This window comes from Protomyctophum bolini, assembly GCF_963924005.1.
Source record: "Protomyctophum bolini genome assembly, chromosome: 23".
Classification (NCBI taxonomy): domain Eukaryota; kingdom Metazoa; phylum Chordata; class Actinopteri; order Myctophiformes; family Myctophidae; genus Protomyctophum; species Protomyctophum bolini.
The window spans coordinates 19,559,225-19,585,302 of NC_137884.1; the positions used below are offsets into that span (position 1 = coordinate 19,559,225).

General features: G+C 40.3%; 1 protein-coding gene across 3 annotated transcripts; it reads left to right on the top strand.

The window, feature by feature from the left end:
• LOC308311048 (dynamin-1-like protein) lies at nt 1-25,819 on the top strand. Of its 3 annotated transcripts, XM_080757548.1 has the most exons (20): nt 1-167; nt 1,761-1,902; nt 2,622-2,657; nt 3,884-3,930; nt 4,094-4,165; nt 4,343-4,429; nt 5,573-5,735; nt 6,225-6,345; nt 6,772-6,903; nt 7,588-7,794; nt 9,193-9,313; nt 10,096-10,251; nt 11,506-11,595; nt 12,182-12,274; nt 13,262-13,306; nt 13,807-13,875; nt 15,991-16,128; nt 16,784-16,893; nt 23,889-24,048; nt 25,196-25,819. In XM_080757548.1, exons 1-20 carry the CDS (start codon nt 66-68, stop codon nt 25,250-25,252), a joined length of 2,148 nt encoding a protein of 715 aa, XP_080613674.1. In that variant the 5' UTR covers nt 1-65; the 3' UTR covers nt 25,253-25,819. The 3 variants fall into 3 exon arrangements, with proteins under 3 accessions (XP_080613674.1, XP_080613672.1, XP_080613673.1); XM_080757546.1 differs by lacking the exon at nt 2,622-2,657; XM_080757547.1 differs by lacking the exons at nt 2,622-2,657; nt 13,807-13,875.
• Nucleotides 25,820-26,078: the final 259 nt, after the last annotated feature.

The following is a 26,078-nucleotide window of genomic DNA, read 5'->3' on the forward strand; positions in this document are numbered from 1 at the left end:
CATTGAATGACTTTGGCTCCATCACCTCATAATACCCGCTGAATTCCTTCCTTTTCGTGTCGGACATGGAGGCTCTTATCCCCGTTATAAACAAGCTGCAGGATGTGTTTAACACGGTGGGAGCGGACATCATACAGCTGCCGCTGATAGCGGTCGTAGGGACCCAGGTATAAATAAAGATTTAACACCCTGCACTTTATTCTATCTGCATGTTAAATGTCTCGTCTGCATCACTCTAGCCACTGTAGCCAGGGTGTGTAAACCAGTTTCATTTGATCCAAATCCACCATCATGCCATATTAGCCCCAATGTCATTGCACTGCCTATCCGATGTGTGTTAGCCATGGTTCACATGACGCTCGAGATAATCATGACAGTTCAGGGCTAGATGTGTATGCATCTCTTACATAGCCTACATGTCATTATCCCGTTATTTTATACCAAGAAAATAAATAAACTGCATATTAATAACAACAATAGCCTAATGATAGTCATAGTAGCATATTAATAATAAATGTGGCTAATGGCTATTTTGGATTTCTTTTTTTATGTTCATGACTTGCTCAAAATAGGGATGCCAGGTTGAAAGTGGATAATACAACCACATAATATACTACGGAATATACAACTCTGTATAATGTAACCTATTGATTGATTGAAATATTTATTAACAGTTTGCAGAATTACAGTACATTTCAAGCACAACTCACAATAGAAATACTGTTAACTGTGAGTGGACGACCCAATAAAGCATTACACTTGTTTACAATTTGGGTCCACCTTGTAAACAAGTGTACACAACACTTGAATCACAGTCACACACAACTTGTCACATATGCAGAGCCTGCACTCTGCCCAGTGTTCCGGGTGAATGCTATATCTATTTCTATCATTCAGTGCCTATGTTTAGATCCTCATCATCACCAGCTTGCTTCTATTAAAATCAGGCCATCGCTGCCTTGAGGAGAAGACAGGTGCAGCAACCACCCATGTTCAGTTGGATGTTTACTATTTATGTGGTATCGGTTTGACATGAACAATGCCTGTACTGTATGTACAGTATGTATGTATAGCTTGGCTACTGCATTTCTGTAAACCTGTGTGTGTGTGTGTGTGTGTGTGTGTGTGTGTGTGTGTGTGTGTGTGTGTGTGTGTGTGTGTGTGTGTGTGTGTGTGTGTGTGTGTGTGTGTGTGTGTGTGTGTGTGTGTGTGTGTGTGTGTGTGTGTGTGTGTGTGTGTGTGTGTGTGTCACTCAGGTTGCAGGGTGTTTTCTTGACTTATCTATATGAGAGGCCGTTTAGGCCACAATTTAATAGTCAGCTTGCACACATGCAACTTCAAAACAGGTGGTACAAAGGACCGTTGCTTGATTTCCAAGCGCTTACAAACTCAAACACTAAAACGAACCCTTTGCAGATAGAGGATAAGTCCAATGTTGTTGACTTCAACGTCGTTTAATACTATCAAACAGGACTTTCTGTTAATGGTTGGTGTTGCAACTCTAGATTCAACCCATTCTTCCCAATACGATATTTACATTTTTATAGAACACGTATGCCATGTCACAATACCATAGGTTAGGGTTAGAGATGGGGATAGTAATTTCGGAACAATGAACCTTCTGACTAATGCCACGGCACCACCAGTACAATATCCAAAATCACAGACGATATTTGATTTCCGATCATGTGATTGGATCGGGACAACCCTATACTGCAGTGCAAACCCTCAATGGCACTGTGCTGTGTGTGTTTCTACAGAGCAGTGGAAAGAGCTCTGTGTTGGAGAGCCTGGTGGGCAGAGACCTGCTGCCGCGTGGAACTGGGGTCGTCACCCGGAGACCTCTCATCCTCCAGCTGGTGCACGTGGACCCAGGGGACCGTAAGATGGGAGACGACAGCGGTGGGTAAACTCATTTGATATTGCTAGAGTAGATGATAAAATGACCCCAAACATGTTAGAAAATGTGAAATGTCCCTTTGAGCTCCCCTGGCCAAGCAAGGATCCTGTGTTTGGCAGAGCAGTAGACGTTTGGTCTTCCGGCTCTAAATGGCGGAAGTTCGCCACTACTCTCACCCATACCGTGTTTGGTGTACATCAAGCTTCCATGCTGTTTTGAGTTTTTGGCTTGTGCTGCTGTCTATCACGGCAAAAAAAGCATTATTCACATTTGATAAGCTAGCTGCAATTCGAAACTGGCCCCTGTAAAAAAATAAAATAAAAGGCAACGCCTTTTTTCCTCATACTATACATGTTTTTTCCCAAAAAAAAAAAAAAAAACTTTGTCTTTAAATGTTCTGATAAATTGAAAATTATGTAAACAAGTCTTAGTGCTTTTCATGGTTTCGTCCTCATAGCAGTTTTTGTATTGTCTTCAAAATGATAATTTGATTATTGACAGCTAATTGACTGGAATGACTAACATAGACTGTCTCGACACTGATCAAACGCGGGGACTTTCTGGGCTGTTACAAATGATACGACAGCTGAACTGTCATGTTCTTTTGGTGTGTGTGTGTCCCTGTGCTGCCTTTGTGTTTTTGTTGGGTCTCTGCCCTTGGGGACCATGGCTCTGTTGGTACACCAGAAAAGTGATAATGTCACCGTCTCCTCAACTGCAGACCCCAGAGTGTGGAAAAACACTGAGCTTCACAAAGGTGCAATGGCAAGGTGTTGTGGAGTTCTGCTTCGCTACAGTTAGCCTTCTAGTTCCCCTCCTGTCAATTAGGTTTTGTAATAGAAATTCCACGAGGCACATATGAGAATATGCAAAAACATTACTGACAATTATGTAATAATTGTGATGCCTGGTAATCTCCTCACTTCTCCAATCTACAGTATAGTGACCTTCCGTTTCCCATTAGTCTTCTGTTTAGACCCCTCCATTTACCCTACCCTAGCTGTGGCAAGTAGAGTCATTTTAATCACGTTCTATTATTTTAAACTACCGTATTATATTATATCGTTGCTGTCGGGCAGATCTCCATATTTGAACACTTTGTGTTTTTTAGTATGTCCTTGATCTAAAAATCACAAAAAGTTCAAATTGAGGATCAAGTAGGACATACTAAAGGACAAAAAAAAGGTCTTGATCCACAAGCTTGAGCTCGTTCTGCCACTTTTGAATTGAATCCTGAAAAGAAACAGTTTTGGACATGATGTTTCCACCCGACAAAGACGAAACAATATCCTACTTTTCATGTTAATACTGTCTTCGAGGGGCACGGTGGCACAGTTGGTAGTGCTGTCGCCTCACAGCTAGAACGTCCTGGGTTCGATTCCCGCTCGGGGCACTGTGGGTGCTGGCGGCGTGTTTCCTCCTCCGCGGCATCAGTGCCCATACCCGAAGGCAGGGTTGGCGAAAGGGCCTTTCTGTGTGGATTTTGCATGTTCTCCCTGTGTCCCCTAGGGTAGGTACCCTCACAAAAACATGCAGTATTCCTGGTCTCTAAACTGCCTCCCCCTGGCCAGCCTGATGGAGGGGAAAGGAACTGGTTGGAATAACGTGTTCCTTTCACGCGCTACGTCCAACCAGGGAAACCCCCCCCTGTCAGGTGTAAAGGAGCAACTTGGACACTCAAGCATGAAGGAAGCATGAGTTAAGTCCGTTGCTCTCCCCAGGTTGGCGGAGGGTGTGTAGAGCCCAGGATCACAGTAGATGATTGACACAGGGGTGAAAAATGGGTTACAAAATCGTGGGATACAAAATATTAAAAAAAATATATATACTATTTTCCACTACAGCAGATATCTTAAATGTTTAAGCATTGCAATTATTAGCATGATATAGTATGATCATCAATTTGAGAAAGTTGTAAACTGGTATACAATTACATTTGCATGCCCATATAGCTAATGTTTTTGTTTTGTTTTTGTTTCATAGGGGAGGAAGGGGAGGAATGGGGCAAATTCCTACACACCAAAAACAAGGTATGCTTCTGTGATATTCACAGCTTCATGTTTAACTTACTTTTAACTGAATACCACTGATGGCGTTGCGCGATACCGTCGTACTCATGTGACACAAAAGCCATTCTGATTCTGAACTCACTCTTTACTGTGTATTGCCTGTTTTTGACATTTACTTCTCCAGATCTACACAGATTTTGGTGAAATCAGGCAAGAAATTGAAAATGAAACTGAGAGAATATCGGGAAATAATAAGGTGAGACTCAATATCACAGAGGGGTGTGTGTGTGTGTGTGTGTGTGTGTGTGTGTGTGTGTGTGTGTGTATGTGTGCGCGAGAATTTAGGGTCAATGTCAGATTTTTCGGGAACTGTTTAATAGGTGCTGCTCTCTTGTGTGTGTGTGCGTGTGTGTGTGTGTGTGTGTGTGTGTAGGGGATCAGCGATGAGCCCATCCACCTGAAGATCTTCTCTCCTCATGTGGTCAACCTCACGCTGGTTGATCTGCCAGGGATTACCAAGGTAGCATCCCATACCTGTGTGTCCTGGCATATTACACCCGTTGACTATTCATTATTTCATTATTCAAATCATGACTAAAGCGAGCAATATTTTAAGTTACAGACTAAATCAATTAGTCTGATTTACCACGTAAGCCCTATTTTACACTTTATTGCACAGCTGTGTCATGCAAAAATAGCTAAACTAATGATAATATTGGTTCCCACTCCTTGGGGTGTTTCTTTTGTCACGGTATACTGTATTTGCACAATGCACATAATGTTAAATTTGTCCTCTTACCCATCCTATAAAAACTAAGGGCAGTGAATCTACGGAGATGTTGGGGATTAAGAGTATTGCTCAGGCCAGGGGATACATGTCGACACATTGCCGACCTGGTGTGGAATCGTATCTGGGACAACCAGGGCCTCTGGCTCCCCAGGCGGGCTCACTAACCACTGAGCTATGGCCGTCTACAAGCGTCTACAGCCTTGTCGATTATCTGAGCTATTTTTGAGTGGCGCTAGCCCCTCCTATATACAGCTTTTGTCCCCACACGTCTCAATATTTAGGTCAAATGTCCGCCAAATATGTGGCAACACAAACATTAAATGCCATTATGTCATATGTAGACGAGCACATCGGCTAACCAATCACATAAATTCAGTTCAATGAAAGGAGAAATTAGGTCATATATGTGCCTCAAATATGACATAAATTTTGTCCCCACACGTCTCATATTTGCCATTGACAATAAAAGGAGAAATTAGGTCAAATATCCGCCAAATATGACGTATATTTGTGGCAACACAAGCCCGACACACACAACACACACACGCGGTGCGACGCGTTGCCGCGCGGCGCCGCCTGGAAAATAGAACTGGTGTGTGGACGCCGCCGGTGTGCGATAGGTTCATTGAAAATAATGGAGGCGGCTGTTTTGACGCGCGGCGGTCGCAGACGGTGTTTGATGGGCTTCAAACATTAAATGCCATTGACAATGAAGGGAAAATGTACGTCATATGTAGACGAGCAAATCTGCTAACGCTAACCAATCTCATAAATTCAGTTGTTCATGAGATGATGTATGATGATGTATAATGACAAGAGCGCCCCTCACAGATTTTTTAAACCTAATGAATTATGTGTGACTGTGGCCTGTAGGTGCCAGTGGGGGACCAGCCCAAGGACATAGAGCTTCAGATCAGGGAGCTGATCTTGAAGCATATCTCCAACCCAAACTGCATCATCCTGGCTGTAACGGCTGCCAACACTGACATGGCCACCTCAGAGGCCCTGAAAGTGGCCCGGGAGGTCGACACTGATGGTACACAGTATGACTCTCACTTCTCATGACGTCTTCATGTCAAGGACCCCCCCCAAATGGATATGTATTTGGCCAGGGACCCCCTTTACCAGAACATTTCTGTTGTTAAAAATGTTTATTATTAATGTTAATTATAGATTCCCAGAACCTACTTACGTGGCAATATGCACATAAACAGTAATACAAATGCAAGTATTCATACGGTATTTATTCTAATGCAAAGCTTCTATCCAAAGAGCAAAGCCTCCAACCAAAGAGTGTATTCCCCCAAAATATGAATTAACAATTAAATTGCTGATAAGCAGCCATGGTGAAATAAACAATGAGTCATGCGGTTATCAAAAAAAAAGAATGCACTCTGTGTCTGCAGAACAATGGAATTGTGGAACCCATTTGGTAAAAGAAAAAAGGAAGCAAATATATTTTTTACATTTTACGTTTTTTGCCCAGTGCTGTTACATACTGAGCCATGACTGACTGTGTATCCAGGAAGGAGGACATTGGCTGTAGTGACCAAACTGGACCTAATGGACGCTGGTACAGATGCCATGGACGCACTGATGGGCCGGGTCATCCCGGTCAAGCTGGGTCTCATCGGGGTGGTCAACAGGTGACTCTTTCTCTTCAATTCTCTTAGATTTCTCTACCTTTTTTTATTTCACTGAGCCACAGTTTGATACATTTCATTTAACTCTTAGAGTTAAATTATTTATTATTATTCATTTGTTTATTTATTTGGACCCCATGGTGGTCCGCACACCCGACGTTGAGAAACAACAGTTCCATTTTGGAACCGGTCGTGAGTCAGTGAATGTTTGGGGATTGATGAGCTCTGAGTCAAACAAATCTCTCATCGATATAATTTTGGACTTAGATTAGTATCTTACATAACCAGGCAGCTGAACGATTAATGTTTTTTTCCCCTCTCCTTCTTATTCTGTCCACTATCAATTCGCCCAAAAGGGATACAAAAGGACACAGATTTGTAAACTTTCCGAGCCCCTACCCTAAATTTAACATGAATTTGACCTTTCAGGAGCCAACTGGACATAAATAATAAGAAGTCTGTGGCTGACGCCATTCGCGACGAACACGCTTTTCTGCAGAAGAAATACCCATCTCTGGCCAGCAGAAACGGAACCAAATACTTGGCTCGGACCCTAAACAGGTAAACCGTAAACTCAGAAACATCTTAATGATTGCTAGAAAATCTGACCGACATGGTGTGTGTGGTTGTTCTCTACATCAATGGTTCTAAAACTATTTAATGTCAATAAGCCCATTGTTTAGACTAGTACTGTAGAGTGTAGACAGATGCTATGTTCATTGTTTAATGTTTATCAGGTAGTCTAGGTTCTTTGAGGCACTACAATGTCCTCTCTGCACTCTACACGATTATGTACCTTGTTTGTTTGTGGACTAGAGTTCTATTGTAAAATGGCAGGCTGCTGATGCATTTGTAGGCTTTGTTGTGAGTTTTGTTTTGTTGCAATTTCTGGTTTGCAGTTGACTGCTAATTTTTCTGCACCTCTGTCCCACCCTATCCTCGACTTTGCTATTGAAGAATTTTGTCTTTAATAGTTAGCCTTAGCGCCACTTAAAATATTCATTCTACTTGTTCCCAGCTTGACATTACTCTATGCAGCCTTGTCCTGTAGAGGCGGTGCGTGTGTCAGTCTCTAATCTACCTAATTTAAAACAGCCTGTTCATTGTTGACTCACCCCTGTGCTGTTGTATATAACACGCCTACATTCTTGTCGACTCCATACCTGACGAAGAAGGTCTCTGCAAATAAAGTGCCTGCTGGGAGCTCAAGACCAGTGTTTTGCGGACTTGCCTCCTTTTTCACAGGCTGCTGATGCATCACATCCGAGACTGTCTGCCCGACCTGAAGACCCGTATCAACGTCCTGGCGGCTCAGTACCAGTCCCTGCTCAGCAGCTACGGCGAGCCCGTGGAGGACCAGAGTGCCACGCTGCTGCAGCTCATCACCAAGTTTGCCGCCGAGTACTGCAACACCATCGAGGGCACCGCCAAGTACATCGAGACGGCAGAGCTGTGAGTGCCACTGCCACATACTCAGTCTCTGACGGTGCAATGCGGCGAACAGCTTAACGATATGCATTAGATTAGACTGTTGCTTTGTTTTAATGTGTAAATGTTCTGTGCAGCACTTTGTGACATGTTGAGGGCCGATTCATACTCCGATTTTATAGCCGGGGGGGGGGGGGGGGGATCCGTCCTAAAGTCGGCGCTACTGAACATTTCTGACGAGCCGAAATCATTTCGGCACTACAGCGCCGAAACAGTGGTAAAATAGGAGTATGAATAGGCCCTTAGAAAGGTGCTATAAAGTTATTATTATTATTATTACTTGTTTCCCAGCCTGGTCCCCATACCCCCCTTGGCCGGGCGCCAAAGAACACAGGGGGGAGCATAAGGCCTTGTCTAATTGGAAGTGGTCCAAAATTTTAAACATGTTGCACAGAATCAACACTTGCTTTCATCCACTTTCAGCTTGGCTTTTATTTTTTAAATGGCATTAAAACAAGTACAGAAAAAGGGGCGTGAAAGCACCGGCCAGCGTTTGTTGACCAGCTTGCTTACACAGCAGCTGGTAAAAAGTTATATTTCAAACCAGACACAGACAACAGAAATACATGTGTTTGGCCACAGGGTGGAGCTGTTGGTTGCATGAAATGAAGAGGAAACAAATGAAAGCAGTTAATTAGTGTGGTTCAACCAGACTCTTGTAATTGTAACACTTTATTCCTACATATTATTATTATTTTTAAACTTCCACTGGATTAGTCTTTAGTTTGACGCATTATACCTCCCACAGTTTTGTACGCACTTGGGCCATATGTCAAATTGACCGGAAAAATCGGGAATCGTGTGCTTGTACTTTGTTAAGAGAAATGTTGTATAGTTTAATTGATATGAATTTATTAGTTAATTAAATTTCCCCATTGACATGAATGGGAAAAGGCAAGTGGTAGTGGTAGTGCGTATCGTTCGGCCGTAATCGTCTTCTGAAGTTAGTAGAAGGGGCCTATATCACAAAAAATGCCATAAATCACGAACGGAATGTCCAATCCATCCCAAATTTGAATCACATGTCCGGGGTGGTTCAATCAACCAAGTTCTAAAATAATTTTGGGGGTTAAATCCCCTCCGAATTACTTACACATGATCTAAGGTGTGACTTGAAATTGTAATAGGCTGGCAATATTAGTGGGAGGGGCATATGAAGCCACTGCGGCAACCACACTCTGCAATTTTTTTAAATTGCGAATTTTCTAGTTTGCCTTTGTAGTTTAAAAAAAAACATTACAGATTTAAAAAGAGGCAGAGAGAGAACACAAGCCAACACTTTGTGTTGGCTCTGTTTTCACATCACAGCCAATCTTGAGAGATTACATCACAGCTAATGCCACTGGCGGTTGTTTCACGCAGGTGTGGTGGAGCCCGAATTTGTTACATATTCCACGAGACGTTCGGCAGAACCTTGGAGTCTGTGGATCCACTGGGAGGACTCACTACCATAGACATACTGACGGCTATCAGGAACGCTACTGTGAGTGCACGCACGCACGCCCCCCCCCCCCCCCCCCCCCACACACACAAAGGGGCAAAGCCTGCCTACTGTCTGTGTCCGCTATTTTACATGCACACACACAACACACACATACATGCACACACCACCACTTCCACATCATAAATTATATTTAATTATATGTCATGTTCATGCACAGTATGTTTGTATTGGCTTTGAAAGAAGCATAAGAATCAATCAAGCTTTCACATTACATACTCTTTCTTTATTGCTCATCTCTGTTACTGTGATGGGGCGGCTGGGTACCCGAAGATTACACCAAAATTAAACCAAATTACCCTTCGGAAATTGTGTGAACTGCAGGGGCCCTGAAATTTAGTTTAGCCCAGGGCCCTAACTACTGTAACTGGTGTCTTGAAACATCACACTCTGCCGTACCGTACGAAGTCATTCTCAATGAGAAGACTACCAGTGTTGTTTTCGTCGACTAAAACGAAGACGTAAAATGTTCGTCGACTACCTTTTTCCACTGACGAAAACTAAACTGAAACTACATTAAAACTAAGCCATGATGACTAAAACTAAGGCCGACATTTTGTTTGACTAAATCAACTGTAGATTTAGCCGACTAAAATCTAAAACACTAAAACACTCCAGGTGACTAAAATGTGACTGAAACTAAATAAACTATTCAAGAGACTATGACTAAAACTAAAATGAAACCTTTCTGCCAAAAACAACACTGAAGACTACTACCCCGGCAAAGGACTGAAAGCAGACTCTCTCTCCTTTCTATACGGCAGGGCCCTCGGCCGTCCCTGTTCGTCCCAGAGGTGTCCTTTGAGCTGCTGGTGAAGAAGCAGGTGAAGCGTCTGGAGGAGCCCAGCCTGCGCTGTGTGGAGCTGGTGCACGAGGAGATGCAGAGGATCATCCAACACTGCAGCAACTACAGCACACAGGTATAGCCTGAGATTAGCCCAAAATGGCAGGGAAGATCACCCTCCAGGTCATCTTTGAGCAGGCCACCATTGGACAGGTTAAGAAAATTGTGTCTGACCCCTCCCATGTACTATACCCTGAGTATCGGCTAATGCCATCAGGTAGGAGGTATAATATGCAAATATAATAGGTAGAAGCATTCCTTTGTCCCTCTGTCAATCACACGCCTTAACAGAGTCCTTGCAGAGGGCAGACAGGGAAGGGGTCGAAGGTTATGAGGTGATGTTCTTCCTCTTTTGCACTAGGTATGTTGTTGTGTTTTTTTTTTAATGTTGTACGGGTCACTGTGTGCCTTTGTTGTCTTGTATTGTATTGTATTGTATTTGTATGCTGCAGGGCGGGTCCTTGGGGTCCAAGACAAATTTCTCCCTTGGGAGACAAAATAAAGAAACCTTGAACCTTGAGGCCCTGCACACACATATCAGACAAACATGCTCTGTGCTGTCCGTGTTTCATGGCCAGCCTCATTGCTTTCCCAAACACTTGTGTTTGATTACCCCCCTCCCCCATCACACACAACTGTTTGGTCAAACCATGTGACTTCCATTGGGAAAGCATTGAGGCGGCCATGACACACGGACAGCACAGAGCATGTTTCTATTCAACACAAACACAAACACAAATTCCTATCAACTTGTTGACATGGCAAATAAATTATTGAATCTTGAGCATGTTCGTCTGATATGTGTCTACAGGGCCTCAAAGTGAACCCAGCTTTCCTTGGCACAGAGCAGTGGTTTTCAACCCTTTTTTGAAAGGGTCAAGGTCAACTTGCGCAAGCAGAGCGCGCAAGTAATAATTTCGCCCGGTCTGTGTGCACCGTGCCAGCCAACCCGCCACTTGATGCGTATGCAAATAAAACAGCAGATTTGTGCCTGGTTTGCTGGGACCAGATTACATAAAGGACCATATTTCTTATGTCATCATTGAGAGCTAGTCATACATTATACACACCATGTACTCTGGTCCCAGCAAATCAGGCACAATTTGCTATTTTATTTTACTGATTATCTGATGTATATAGTATACGTATGACTAGCTCTAAATGATGACGTAAGACATATGGTCATTTATGTAATCTGGTCCCAGCAAATCAGGCACAAATTTGCTGTTTTATTTGCATACGCATCAAGTGGCGCGTTGGCTGGCAAGCAGAGCGCGCAAGTAATAATTTTGTGTGTGTGTGTGTGTGTGTGTGTGTGTGTGTGTCGCAGGAGTTGCAGAGGTTTCCTAAGCTCCATGAGGCCATAGTAGAGGTGGTCACCTCCCTCCTCAGAAAGAGACTGCCCGTCACCAACGAGATGGTAACTAACGTCATACGCACCATGACACTCTGACTGAGGTCTCATCTGGTGTTTGGCCTGTTGCAGGTCCATAACCAGTGTTGGAAAAAGTACTCACATTTTAGTAAAAGTATCAATACTGCAATTTAGAAATACTGCGTTACAAGTAAAAGTCCGGAATTCTAAATGTACCTAAAAGTACAAATGTATTGGCTTCAAAATGTAATGAAAGTACCAAAAGTAGAAAGTACACTCACACTAAAGAAAAAAGAAAGAAAAGAAAGTACACTCACTATGCAGAATAATGTCCCATTTCAAGTTGTCCGAAAAATGTATATAGGGTTCAATTGGTTAGTGTATGTTTTGTAATAATAATTTAAATCCTCTGAGATGTAGTGTAGAGTAGAAGTAAAAGTGTTGGAAATTGAAAATACTAGGGTAAAGTACAAATACCTCAAAATTAAACATGTCATTGTCATTAAACTGTCATTTTCAAACAGACATTTTTAGAATCTGATCTCAAGTCAAAATTGTATTTAAGTACGGTAAATGTACTTAGTTACTTTCCACCACTGTCCTTGACCTATTGTGTTTTGGCCCGTTGCAGGTGCATAACCTGGTAGCCATTGAGCTGGCCTACATCAACACCAAACATCCGGACTTTGCAGATGCATGCGGTGTCATGAACAACAACATAGAGGTCTGTGCACTCCAAACCGTCTGAGACGGTGATTGTTTTGTGTATAAGTAAAGTGTGTCTGTAGAATATAGTGCTGTCCAAAAACTAAAAAAAGCTGGGAAATGTTGGTATTGTGCACAGATGTGAGTGTGCAGACGGAGCCTCTGTTTATTTTTTCATTTCTATACTTTTGGGACTCCAGCACCTCACCTAAATCTATCGGCAGATGAGCGGTGGCTTTTTTAGTCAGGAGCTCAAATGTATATAGTTTTTTTTCCAATTTCCCAAAGCAATTTACATAAAACACTAGGAACAGACTTTATTCAAGAAAACAAAGCAAAACAAGTACAATATCAGTGCAAGGTTAAAAACATAAAAGGATAAACAAGGGATGTGGGGGACATCTTAAAAAGACCTCCGCTGGGTGAAGCTATCTTGAAGAGGTGGGTTGTTTTGAGTGAGTTTTTGAAGGAGAGGAGGGAGGGGGCAACTCTGAGATGTTTGGGGAGAGCATTCCAGAGGGAGGGGGCAGAAACATTGAAGGCCCTGCTGTTTGTGGGGGTGGCACACAGTGGGGCATGTATACAATTTTGTGTTGTTAAAATGGGTTAAAATGACTGAGCAGGTTTTTATTTTTATACTGATCGAAACGTTGTGTCTTGAAGATGTTTAAATATTTATTTATTTCACCTAGTAGCACCCACTATAATGCTCATGAAAGAATTTAGCTCTAACACACAAAGAGTATTTTCATTTACCCAAGAAAGCTGTCAAAAAGTATGTTTTAAAATTGGTATTGCAACATTTGTCCGTAATAAACGTGTTACTTATTTAAATGTAAGCTTATACTTAATGTATCCATTGTAACTCTGAATGTGTAGAAATGTAACCAAATGGACCCATTGTTACATTTTTAATTAAGGCTGAAGAATTTGCTGTATGGGGTGTACGTGTTATTATGCGTGCTGTGCTATTTGACGATGCCGACATGCTCTTTGATCTTTGCAGGAGACGAGGAGGATGAACAGGATGAGAGAGGTGCCCAGGGATATGGTACAAACAACATATTACTTTTATTACTACTTAATTACAATTAAAACATTCAAAAGTCTCATATACACACAGAGATATACTGCTTCTTAAATGGTTCTTTTAAAAGGTTATGCGTTTCCTCATATTGTTCCAGAGAACCATTTATAAGTTCTTTGAGTAAGTACAGAAATGGTTCCTCAAGCTAAAATGGTTCTTCTCTATGGCGTCACTCTGAAGAACCAGTTTCAGTTCCAGTTGGCACCTTTCCTTTTCTGTGTGTCGATTGATCTCTGTTTATTGTTACGTAAAGTGTAACGAACAGACTTGTGCTTTTATCAAAGCCGACGACGCGAGCACACAGAACCCACACACCAGAGTCAAATGAGTGAACAAGTGGCTGGACGGAAGATGATGACGAATTACAGATGTCTCCTCCTCTCTGGCCGACCTCCTTTATTCCCTCCACGCTTGTTCTCAGCCCTCTTTCTGTCCCGTTCCCGCTGTCCTTTTTTTCTTGCTAGTCTGTTGGCAACGGTCCGCTCGGCCCGGGTCTGGTGTCCGTCCCGGGAGCTGACATGGATTCTGCCAAGGTGGGCAGCTAGACTGGCCTGGTGTCGGTGCAGGGCATGGATTGGATCGGTTGAGACATGATGGGTGTCGGGCATGCTCATTTTGTTTGGTGTGCTGAACTGCTGATGCTGTGTGCTTGGCCTAGCCTTCCTTAATTCAACCTGTGTTGACTTGCATTAACTATCACTGTGTTCTCTGCACAGTCCGTCTCCCCGGTGTTCTGACCTCACCCACTTTTCTTTAACCCAAAACCTAAGGGTGCAACAGTTAACCAAACTACAATTTAACAATTTAATTGATTACAGAAAATAATCGATATAAATAACATTAATATTTTCTAAAATAGCTGGAAGTTGTGAGCTTCTAGATGTGGCTATTTGTACTTGAACGATGATGTTGTCTTTGGCTGAACAGTAATCACTGTGTTTAGACTGTGTTTTGTCCTTTAATGTCTCTCCGTATACATACCTGGTTGAATGCCAGTTGCACTAAAAATGCTCACGATCCTTCGCTCACTAGTGTTTCTGTGTGAATTTTCTAACCAGACACGTTAGTGCCCCTTTGTCTAAGTCACAGTCGTACCATGTCATGTGTTTCACTCTGTAACATCCGTTATTCGTTATTACAGGCAAGGTTTTCAAAGAATCTATAAGCTTGTAGAATAGATGTGTATTTTTGCAAAAACCGGCCCTCAAACAAAAACTAAATGTTTGGGTTGTGTAGTACTAGTTACCTATTGGTGAGATATCATCAATAGTTGCTCCATTGATTAGAAATGTATCATCCTAAATAGTCATTGACTTACATTGCACAGTGAAACAGCTCTCAAAGTCAATCATTTAGCATATACTGTATTATACGTACATGTAACATAATGCAAATAAAGTGAATTCTGCCTAGATGAACAATTACAAATCCCAATTTTACTATTTGAAGGCTGGACCACGGATCCACGGAGTTTAAAGGACATTCATTTCCATTCATAATTTTTTTTGAGGGCTCTATATACAGGTTTAATGTTTGTTTTTAGTTCAATGTTTGTTTTAAAAACGCCATTGACAATGAAGGGAAAATTAACGTCATATTTTGCCTCAGTATGTCACATTGTCTCTTTATTGTTAATGGCATTTAATGTTTGTGTTGGCACCGTTTGTTTTACATCACCATTACATCACCATATCAACATGAGTTAGACTTTAATATATTAGTTCCCCTCACTTCACACGGGTGTGATTTTTGTTTAAACTTTGAACATTCAGTGAATTTTCTGTGGCTGGAGTGCACTGCATTACACAGGCTGCAGCTGTAGCAGGATATGCTAAATTGACTTAGTAATATGAGTATTGTATTGTAAGGTTCACTTTTTCTTACATCAACACTAAAGGATGGACCTCATACAGGATTCTGAAAAATAAAACAAAACTAAATTGAGCAAAATTGTAGCCAATGTTGGACAAGTATAGTAGGCCAAATGTCAAAAAACAAAGGTGCAATTAATTGTGCTTTAATTAATTCATCGCAATTAACATAACGGTGAGTTAATCGCGATTATATGAGTTACAAGTGCTATAACAAATAAAATGCATGTTTTGAAGTGTTACACTTTGGCAGAATCCACATTGTTTGTAAGCATGTGCTAAAAGAGTGACTTTGAGATCTATTTCCTGTTCAATGTTACTCAATGGGCTGAATATTTCAGTTTCGTTTTTTTATTTTATTTTTAGTTATTTTAACTGTGGCACAAGATATCTCACCTCTACTAAGGTGTCCTTTTGCTTTAAGTAGTTAATGCCACTTTAAGTTTAGAGCAATCAAAGAGTTCAACATCAGGTGTGTGCATCAAGCTGCTTTAGCTCATTTTCACTTCTAAGTCAGTGGTTCCCAAACTTTTTTCCTTGGAGCAACCCTTCTTACATACCTTCATTTTCCAGGCATTGTAACGACTTACAAGCCCCTATGCTTATTTCTTTTTGCTATTTTTCTAAACAGATTTCTTTCAAACAACGTTAGTGCGCTGCGTGCAGCATGTTGGAGTTACTTAGCATCATCATTATCCTCATCGTCATCATCATCCTCGTCGTCGCAGTCATTATCCTCACCGTTGTCTATGGTTGTACAATGTGATGCTTCTCCAGGTGTCGGCGGCAGGTCCTCAGGCTGAGCAGGGTGGTGACGGCACAGGGAACTGGAGGGGGATGCTGAAGAAGGGAGAGGAGGCCTCACCCTCGGGCCCCGGGAGCCCACTGAGGGGGGCTGTCAATCTGCTTGATGTGGTAATAATAATAACCTGGTGTCCCTGTTTTTTGTGCATGTGATTATAATGTTCTTGGATTTTCGTTTCGTAGATTTGTTTTTCTCAATCACAAATGTACGGAATGTGTGTTTTATTTATTTTAGATAGCATTTAGTTGTTTAGACAGATGCTAGGTCCCAGGCCCGCTGCTGACCATTTGGTTGCCCTATGTTGCATGATATGTTTGTGCGTACTGTGCGTATGCCAGGGGGCATACGTTAGTACCTAGCCTGGGCACCATTTCATTTTGGTATATGATCCGGGCGGGAGCGGATGATATCGTTACGTCATGTTGTAGCATTGTTTTGTAGTCGACGGGCAGGAACAACAAACCCGAACTTCCTTTTCCCTCAAACCGATTTTTCTCAATAAAAGCTGCAGGCAACGAGAGCTTTTATTGTTATTCTTCCGGTTTGAGGGAAAAGGAAGTTTGTGTTTGTTGTTCCTGCCTATCGACTACAAAACAATACTACAACATGACGGAACGATATCATCCGCTCCCGAGCGGATCATATACCGAAATGAAACAGAGACCAGGCTTTCCTCCAAGGTGGTGGAAAGCCTGGTGGGCGAGGTTAGTCGGTCTCTTCCAACGATGAGTTTAATACAAGTTTTCCTCCCCCGTCTCTCCCCAGCCTGTACCTGTTGCCAGGAAACTGTCATCACGGGAGCAGCGAGACTGTGAAGTCATCGAGCGGCTCATTAAGTCCTACTTCCTCATTGTCCGAAAGAACATTCAGGACAGGTACAAAACGAACCGATTTTTCCGAGGATAACTTTTTTTTCAAAATTTCAAAAAACATGGGCTATAACCCATTGTTTTTTTTTTCTTTTTCATTTTTGTCAAATCGTCAAAAATGATGAAAAACGGCGTGCTATAGTATGCCGTACGATATGGGCTATAGCCCATGGTCCAAAATGATGAGAAACGAGGATAACTTTTTTTTCAAATTTTCAAAAAACATGGGCTATAACCCATTGTTTTTTTTATTTTTTCATTTTTGTCAAATCGTCAAAAATGATGAAAAACGGCGTGCTATAGTATGCCGTACGATATGGGCTATAGCCCATGGTCCAAAATGATGAGAAACGAGGATAACTTTTTTTTTCAAAATTTCAAAAAACATGGGCTATAACCCATCGTTTTTTCATTTTTGTCAAATCGTCAAAAATGATGAAAAACGGCGTGCTATAGTATGCCGTACGATATGGGCTATAGCCCATGGTCCAAAATGATGAGAAACGAGGATAATTTTTTTTTTCAAAATTTCAAAAAACATGGGCTATAACCCATCGTTTTTTTCATTTTTTCATTTTTGTCAAATCGTCAAAAATGATGAAAAACGGCGTGCTATAGTATGCCGTACGATATGGGCTATAGCCCATGGTCCAAAATGATGAGAAACGAGGATAACTTTTTTTTTCAAAATTTCAAAAAACATGGGCTATAACCCATCGTTTTTAATTTTTTAATTTTTGTCAAATCGTCAAAAATGATGAAAAACGGCGTGCTATAGTATGCCGTACGATATGGGCTATAGCCCATGGTCCAAAATGATGAGAAACGAGGATAACTTTTTTTTTCAAAATTTCAAAAAACATGGGCTATAACCCATCGTTTTTTTCATTTTTTCATTTTTGTCAAATCGTCAAAAATGATGAAAAACGGCGTGCTATAGTATGCCGTACGATATGGGCTATAGCCCATGGTCCAAAATGATGAGAAACGAGGATAACTTTTTTTTTCAAAATTTCAAAAAACATGGGCTATAACCCATCGTTTTTTCATTTTTTCATTTTTGTCAAATCGTCAAAAATGATGAAAAACGGCGTGCTATAGTATGCCGTACGATATGGGCTATAGCCCACGGTCCAAAATTATGAGAAACGAGGCTAACTTTTTTTTTTCAAAATTTCAAAAAACATGGGCTATAACCCATCGTTTTTGTCATTTCGTCATTTTTTTTCAAATCTTCAAAAATGATGAAAAACTGCGCGCTATGGTATGCCGTACGATATGGGCTATAGCCCACGGTCCAAAATGATGAGAAACGAGGCTAACTTTTTTTTCCAAAATTTCAAAAAACATGGGCTATAACCCATCGTTTTTGTCATTTCGTCATTTTTTTCAAATCCTCAAAAATGATGAAAAACGGCGCGCTATAGTATGCCGTACGATATGGGCTATAGCCCACGGTCCAAAATGATGTGAAACGAGGCTAACTTTTTTTTTCAAAATTTCAAAAAACATGGGCTATAACCCATGTTATTTTTTTCATTTTTGTCAAATCGTCAAAAATGATGAAAAACGGCGTGCTATAGTATGCCGTACGATATGGGCTATAGCCCATGGTCCAAAATGATGAGAAACGAGGATAACTTTTTTTTTCAAAATTTCAAAAAACATGGGCTATAACCCATCGTTTTTAATTTTTTCATTTTTGTCAAATCGTCAAAAATGATGAAAAACGGCGTGCTATAGTATGCCGTACGATATGGGCTATAGCCCATGGTCCAAAATGATGAGAAACGAGGATAACTTTTTTTTTCAAAATTTCAAAAAACATGGGCTATAACCCATCGTTTTTTTCATTTTTTCATTTTTGTCAAATCGTCAAAAATGATGAAAAACGGCGTGCTATAGTATGCCGTACGATATGGGCTATAGCCCATGGTCCAAAATGATGAGAAACGAGGATAACTTTTTTTTTCAAAATTTCAAAAAACATGGGCTATAACCCATCGTTTTTTCATTTTTGTCAAATCGTCAAAAATGATGAAAAACGGCGTGCTATAGTATGCCGTACGATATGGGCTATAGCCCATGGTCCAAAATGATGAGAAACGAGGATAATTTTTTTTTTCAAAATTTCAAAAAACATGGGCTATAACCCATCGTTTTTTTCATTTTTTCATTTTTGTCAAATCGTCAAAAATGATGAAAAACGGCGTGCTATAGTATGCCGTACGATATGGGCTATAGCCCATGGTCCAAAATGATGAGAAACGAGGATAACTTTTTTTTCAAATTTTCAAAAAACATGGGCTATAACCCATTGTTTTTTTTATTTTTTCATTTTTGTCAAATCGTCAAAAATGATGAAAAACGGCGTGCTATAGTATGCCGTACGATATGGGCTATAGCCCATGGTCCAAAATGATGAGAAACGAGGATAACTTTTTTTTTCAAAATTTCAAAAAACATGGGCTATAACCCATCGTTTTTTCATTTTTGTCAAATCGTCAAAAATGATGAAAAACGGCGTGCTATAGTATGCCGTACGATATGGGCTATAGCCCATGGTCCAAAATGATGAGAAACGAGGATAATTTTTTTTTTCAAAATTTCAAAAAACATGGGCTATAACCCATCGTTTTTTTCATTTTTTCATTTTTGTCAAATCGTCAAAAATGATGAAAAACGGCGTGCTATAGTATGCCGTACGATATGGGCTATAGCCCATGGTCCAAAATGATGAGAAACGAGGATAACTTTTTTTTTCAAAATTTCAAAAAACATGGGCTATAACCCATCGTTTTTAATTTTTTAATTTTTGTCAAATCGTCAAAAATGATGAAAAACGGCGTGCTATAGTATGCCGTACGATATGGGCTATAGCCCATGGTCCAAAATGATGAGAAACGAGGATAACTTTTTTTTTCAAAATTTCAAAAAACATGGGCTATAACCCATCGTTTTTTTCATTTTTTCATTTTTGTCAAATCGTCAAAAATGATGAAAAACGGCGTGCTATAGTATGCCGTACGATATGGGCTATAGCCCATGGTCCAAAATGATGAGAAACGAGGATAACTTTTTTTTTCAAAATTTCAAAAAACATGGGCTATAACCCATCGTTTTTTCATTTTTTCATTTTTGTCAAATCGTCAAAAATGATGAAAAACGGCGTGCTATAGTATGCCGTACGATATGGGCTATAGCCCACGGTCCAAAATTATGAGAAACGAGGCTAACTTTTTTTTTTCAAAATTTCAAAAAACATGGGCTATAACCCATCGTTTTTGTCATTTCGTCATTTTTTTTCAAATCTTCAAAAATGATGAAAAACTGCGCGCTATGGTATGCCGTACGATATGGGCTATAGCCCACGGTCCAAAATGATGAGAAACGAGGCTAACTTTTTTTTCCAAAATTTCAAAAAACATGGGCTATAACCCATCGTTTTTGTCATTTCGTCATTTTTTTCAAATCCTCAAAAATGATGAAAAACGGCGCGCTATAGTATGCCGTACGATATGGGCTATAGCCCACGGTCCAAAATGATGTGAAACGAGGCTAACTTTTTTTTTCAAAATTTCAAAAAACATGGGCTATAACCCATGTTATTTTTTTCATTTTTGTCAAATCGTCAAAAATGATGAAAAACGGCGTGCTATAGTATGCCGTACGATATGGGCTATAGCCCATGGTCCAAAATGATGAGAAACGAGGATAACTTTTTTTTTCAAAATTTCAAAAAACATGGGCTATAACCCATCGTTTTTAATTTTTTCATTTTTGTCAAATCGTCAAAAATGATGAAAAACGGCGTGCTATAGTATGCCGTACGATATGGGCTATAGCCCATGGTCCAAAATGATGAGAAACGAGGATAACTTTTTTTTTCAAAATTTCAAAAAACATGGGCTATAACCCATCGTTTTTTTCATTTTTTCATTTTTGTCAAATCGTCAAAAATGATGAAAAACGGCGTGCTATAGTATGCCGTACGATATGGGCTATAGCCCATGGTCCAAAATGATGAGAAACGAGGATAACTTTTTTTTTCAAAATTTCAAAAAACATGGGCTATAACCCATCGTTTTTTCATTTTTGTCAAATCGTCAAAAATGATGAAAAACGGCGTGCTATAGTATGCCGTACGATATGGGCTATAGCCCATGGTCCAAAATGATGAGAAACGAGGATAATTTTTTTTTTCAAAATTTCAAAAAACATGGGCTATAACCCATCGTTTTTTTCATTTTTTCATTTTTGTCAAATCGTCAAAAATGATGAAAAACGGCGTGCTATAGTATGCCGTACGATATGGGCTATAGCCCATGGTCCAAAATGATGAGAAACGAGGATAACTTTTTTTTTCAAAATTTCAAAAAACATGGGCTATAACCCATCGTTTTTTTCATTTTTTCATTTTTGTCAAATCGTCAAAAATGATGAAAAACGGCGTGCTATAGTATGCCGTACGATATGGGCTATAGCCCATGGTCCAAAATGATGAGAAACGAGGATAACTTTTTTTTTCAAAATTTCAAAAAACATGGGCTATAACCCATCGTTTTTTCATTTTTTCATTTTTGTCAAATCGTCAAAAATGATGAAAAACGGCGTGCTATAGTATGCCGTACGATATGGGCTATAGCCCACGGTCCAAAATTATGAGAAACGAGGCTAACTTTTTTTTTTCAAAATTTCAAAAAACATGGGCTATAACCCATCGTTTTTGTCATTTCGTCATTTTTTTTCAAATCTTCAAAAATGATGAAAAACTGCGCGCTATGGTATGCCGTACGATATGGGCTATAGCCCACGGTCCAAAATGATGAGAAACGAGGCTAACTTTTTTTTCCAAAATTTCAAAAAACATGGGCTATAACCCATCGTTTTTGTCATTTCGTCATTTTTTTCAAATCCTCAAAAATGATGAAAAACGGCGCGCTATAGTATGCCGTACGATATGGGCTATAGCCCACGGTCCAAAATGATGTGAAACGAGGCTAACTTTTTTTTTCAAAATTTCAAAAAACATGGGCTATAACCCATGTTATTTTTTTCATTTTTGTCAAATCGTCAAAAATGATGAAAAACGGCGTGCTATAGTATGCCGTACGATATGGGCTATAGCCCATGGTCCAAAATGATGAGAAACGAGGATAACTTTTTTTTTCAAAATTTCAAAAAACATGGGCTATAACCCATCGTTTTTAATTTTTTCATTTTTGTCAAATCGTCAAAAATGATGAAAAACGGCGTGCTATAGTATGCCGTACGATATGGGCTATAGCCCATGGTCCAAAATGATGAGAAACGAGGATAACTTTTTTTTTCAAAATTTCAAAAAACATGGGCTATAACCCATCGTTTTTTTCATTTTTTCATTTTTGTCAAATCGTCAAAAATGATGAAAAACGGCGTGCTATAGTATGCCGTACGATATGGGCTATAGCCCATGGTCCAAAATGATGAGAAACGAGGATAACTTTTTTTTTCAAAATTTCAAAAAACATGGGCTATAACCCATCGTTTTTTCATTTTTGTCAAATCGTCAAAAATGATGAAAAACGGCGTGCTATAGTATGCCGTACGATATGGGCTATAGCCCATGGTCCAAAATGATGAGAAACGAGGATAATTTTTTTTTTCAAAATTTCAAAAAACATGGGCTATAACCCATCGTTTTTTTCATTTTTTCATTTTTGTCAAATCGTCAAAAATGATGAAAAACGGCGTGCTATAGTATGCCGTACGATATGGGCTATAGCCCATGGTCCAAAATGATGAGAAACGAGGATAATTTTTTTTTTCAAAATTTCAAAAAACATGGGCTATAACCCATCGTTTTTTTCATTTTTTCATTTTTGTCAAATCGTCAAAAATGATGAAAAACGGCGTGCTATAGTATGCCGTACGATATGGGCTATAGCCCATGGTCCAAAATGATGAGAAACGAGGATAACTTTTTTTTTCAAAATTTCAAAAAACATGGGCTATAACCCATCGTTTTTGTCATTTCGTCATTTTTTTCAAATCCTCAAAAATGATGAAAAACGGCGCGCTATAGTATGCCGTACGATATGGGCTATAGCCCACGGTCCAAAATGATGTGAAACGAGGCTAACTTTTTTTTTCAAAATTTCAAAAAACATGGGCTATAACCCATGTTATTTTTTTCATTTTTGTCAAATCGTCAAAAATGATGAAAAACGGCGTGCTATAGTATGCCGTACGATATGGGCTATAGCCCATGGTCCAAAATGATGAGAAACGAGGATAACTTTTTTTTTCAAAATTTCAAAAAACATGGGCTATAACCCATCGTTTTTAATTTTTTCATTTTTGTCAAATCGTCAAAAATGATGAAAAACGGCGTGCTATAGTATGCCGTACGATATGGGCTATAGCCCATGGTCCAAAATGATGAGAAACGAGGATAACTTTTTTTTTCAAAATTTCAAAAAACATGGGCTATAACCCATCGTTTTTTATTTTTTCATTTTTGTCAAATCGTCAAAAATGATGAAAAACGGCGTGCTATAGTATGCCGTACGATATGGGCTATAGCCCATGGTCCAAAATGATGAGAAACGAGGATAACTTTTTTTTTCAAAATTTCAAAAAACATGGGCTATAACCCATCGTTTTTTATTTTTTCATTTTTGTCAAATCGTCAAAAATGATGAAAAACGGCGTGCTATAGTATGCCGTACGATATGGGCTATAGCCCATGTTCCAAAATGATGAGAAACGAGGATCATTTTTTTTTTCAAAATTTCAAAAAACATGGGCTATAACCCATCGTTTTTAATTTTTTAATTTTTGTCAAATCGTCAAAAATGATGAAAAACGGCGTGCTATAGTATGCCGTACGATATGGGCTATAGCCCATGGTCCAAAATGATGAGAAACGAGGATAACTTTTTTTTCCAAAATTATCCACGGACATGACAAGAATTTAATATCGCTGCCCTATATGAATTGAAATCGTCTTCGTCCTGCAGCGTGCCCAAGGCGGTGATGCACTTCCTGGTGAACCATGTGAAGGACAGCCTCCAGAGTGAGCTGGTTGGTCAGCTGTACAAGTCCGGCCTCCTCAACGATCTGCTCACCGAATCAGAGGACATGGCCCAGAGACGCAAGGAGTCTGCAGACATGCTACAGGTACGCTAAGCTGTTGTTATTATTATTATTATTAGCTTGTCTCATCACTATGCAGTTACATTAGGATGACTGCATTTACACTGCTTGAGTGTTTTACATTTCAAAATCTAATCTATTTTATCTAGTTAGATAAGGAGAAATATCTCTCACACACACTCAAACATATAATGCTTGTCCAGATTAAGTTGACCAAAACGTTCTGTAATACAAATTATTGCAAGTTCTAGACGGTGTACAGGATATTTCTCCTTTTGTCCTAAGCACCTGTCGGCAACCTTTTTAGGTGTGTATCGGCCTTTTATCAAGGTTTGGACAATTTTTTACCTAAAAGACTGACCTAAAAGACCGACTCACCCGTGGCGCCTAGGTTTCTGGTTTAAGGACTTCAGTGTTTTGTACCATACAATGTTTGCTTTCGCCATCTTTGTTGAAGAAGAGTCTGGTTCATTATGTTTTAGTCTTACTAGAATTACTAACAGTTTCTAAATCTTATATTTAGATTTAGTCTGGCTTATTAACCGTCGGACCAAAGATATGAACCCGTAGGACACAGTGGCCTACTGAACCATTTTTCACATGATCCGTTTTGAAATATAATATCGTTGCTGTTACTTACTTACATGATCTCCACACATCATTCATAACAATGGATTATTGAAAAGCTTCACTTAAAGTAGAGAAGGAATCCGGTTTGTTTCGAGGGTCTATGCAAAAACACTTGGTCATGTTTGGCCGGGGTCGGGGAGGGCGATATTTGTCATTGTACATACAGTACGTATACTCCTACAGCTGGGGCAGCACCTGTCAGCGGGGAACGTTGCACGGGAGGCGAGGAGGGGATCTTCCGCGGATTCCGTCGTTCTTCCGGGTTCTTGGAAACGCCCCCAGCCACTGTGTTTAGTTTTACTGAGGTTAGGTTTAGGTATAGTTTACTGAGGTTAGGTTTGGGTATAGTTTTACTGGGGTTAACCCAACCCTAACCTAACCACACGCGGAAGCCACGGGTGATTTGTAACCGGCCACGCATGTCGGGAGCCATCATGTTGTCGGACTCATGACTGTAGGACTGTTGCTATGTCTGACCGACATATGCACCCCGTTATATGGGGTTATTATCTCAATTGCATTTCCGTCCCTTGTTTTGCAGGCACTGCAGCGGGCCAGTCAGGTGATTGCTGAGATCAGGGAAACCCACCTGTGGTGAGAAGCCAACTCATCTGTTATCAGCTATCTGATCACCATGCCTAACCGACTGCAGTCCATCCATTTAAAATGCACTGGAATGGGTTCTGATAGTTTACTAAGTTTAGTTTAATGTATAAGCACTGGTTCTCAATGTGGGATTCGGGGAACTTGAAGGGGTCCCCAGCTAAATGATAGTTGAGCAACTCACAGATACGCTTGCATTTGCCAATAGTAATACTGTACATATGAAAATACTCTCTTTTTGTTTGACAGATTGTGGTTAACTGATATCTCCTGTAATGGAGATGAGTTTGGAGGATTTTGTTATTAATTTTTTTTATCCGAAATATTTATTTTTGTTCAGTGAATTATAATGTGTAGGTTGTTTTTGTCTTGCACATATGTCACTTTTATTTGGTAAGCTGCTGTGGCCACACTGTATGTAGAAGAGTGTATAACAAAATAACCCAGTCACTGTGATCCCCAGGTGGAGCGAGATGAATTCGTGGCGGTGGCGACTCGCCACAACCTATTTTTTCCGCCATGGCGTATTCTTCATTTTCCGCCATGGCGAGTACAGAATCCGCCTTGGCGAGTACAGAATCCGCCGTGGCGACGACTCGCCACGACCTATTTTTTCCGCCATGGCGTATTCTTCATTTTCCGCCATGGCGAGTACAGAATCCGCCTTGGCGAGTACAGAATCCGCCGTGGCGAATCCGCCATTGTTTATTATTTTTTTGCGTGCCCTGGTGCCGTGGTGCAGTCCTAGTAGTAGAATTCTCGGAATTATTTCATCCTCTGCTAGCGTAACGGCTAGCGCTCTCGCCCCTATAGTCAAGGCA

Bases quoted from the DNA above. Each gene is read 5' to 3' on its own strand.
- LOC308311048 (XM_080757548.1), top strand. From the start codon at position 66: ATGGAGGCTCTTATCCCCGTTATAAACAAGCTGCAGGATGTGTTTAAC. The intron at 13,876-15,990 runs GTGGGCAGCTAG...ATGCTTCTCCAG, and splicing joins CTGACATGGATTCTGCCAAG to GTGTCGGCGGCAGGTCCTCA. The intron at 16,129-16,783 runs GTAATAATAATA...GTCTCTCCCCAG, and splicing joins CTGTCAATCTGCTTGATGTG to CCTGTACCTGTTGCCAGGAA.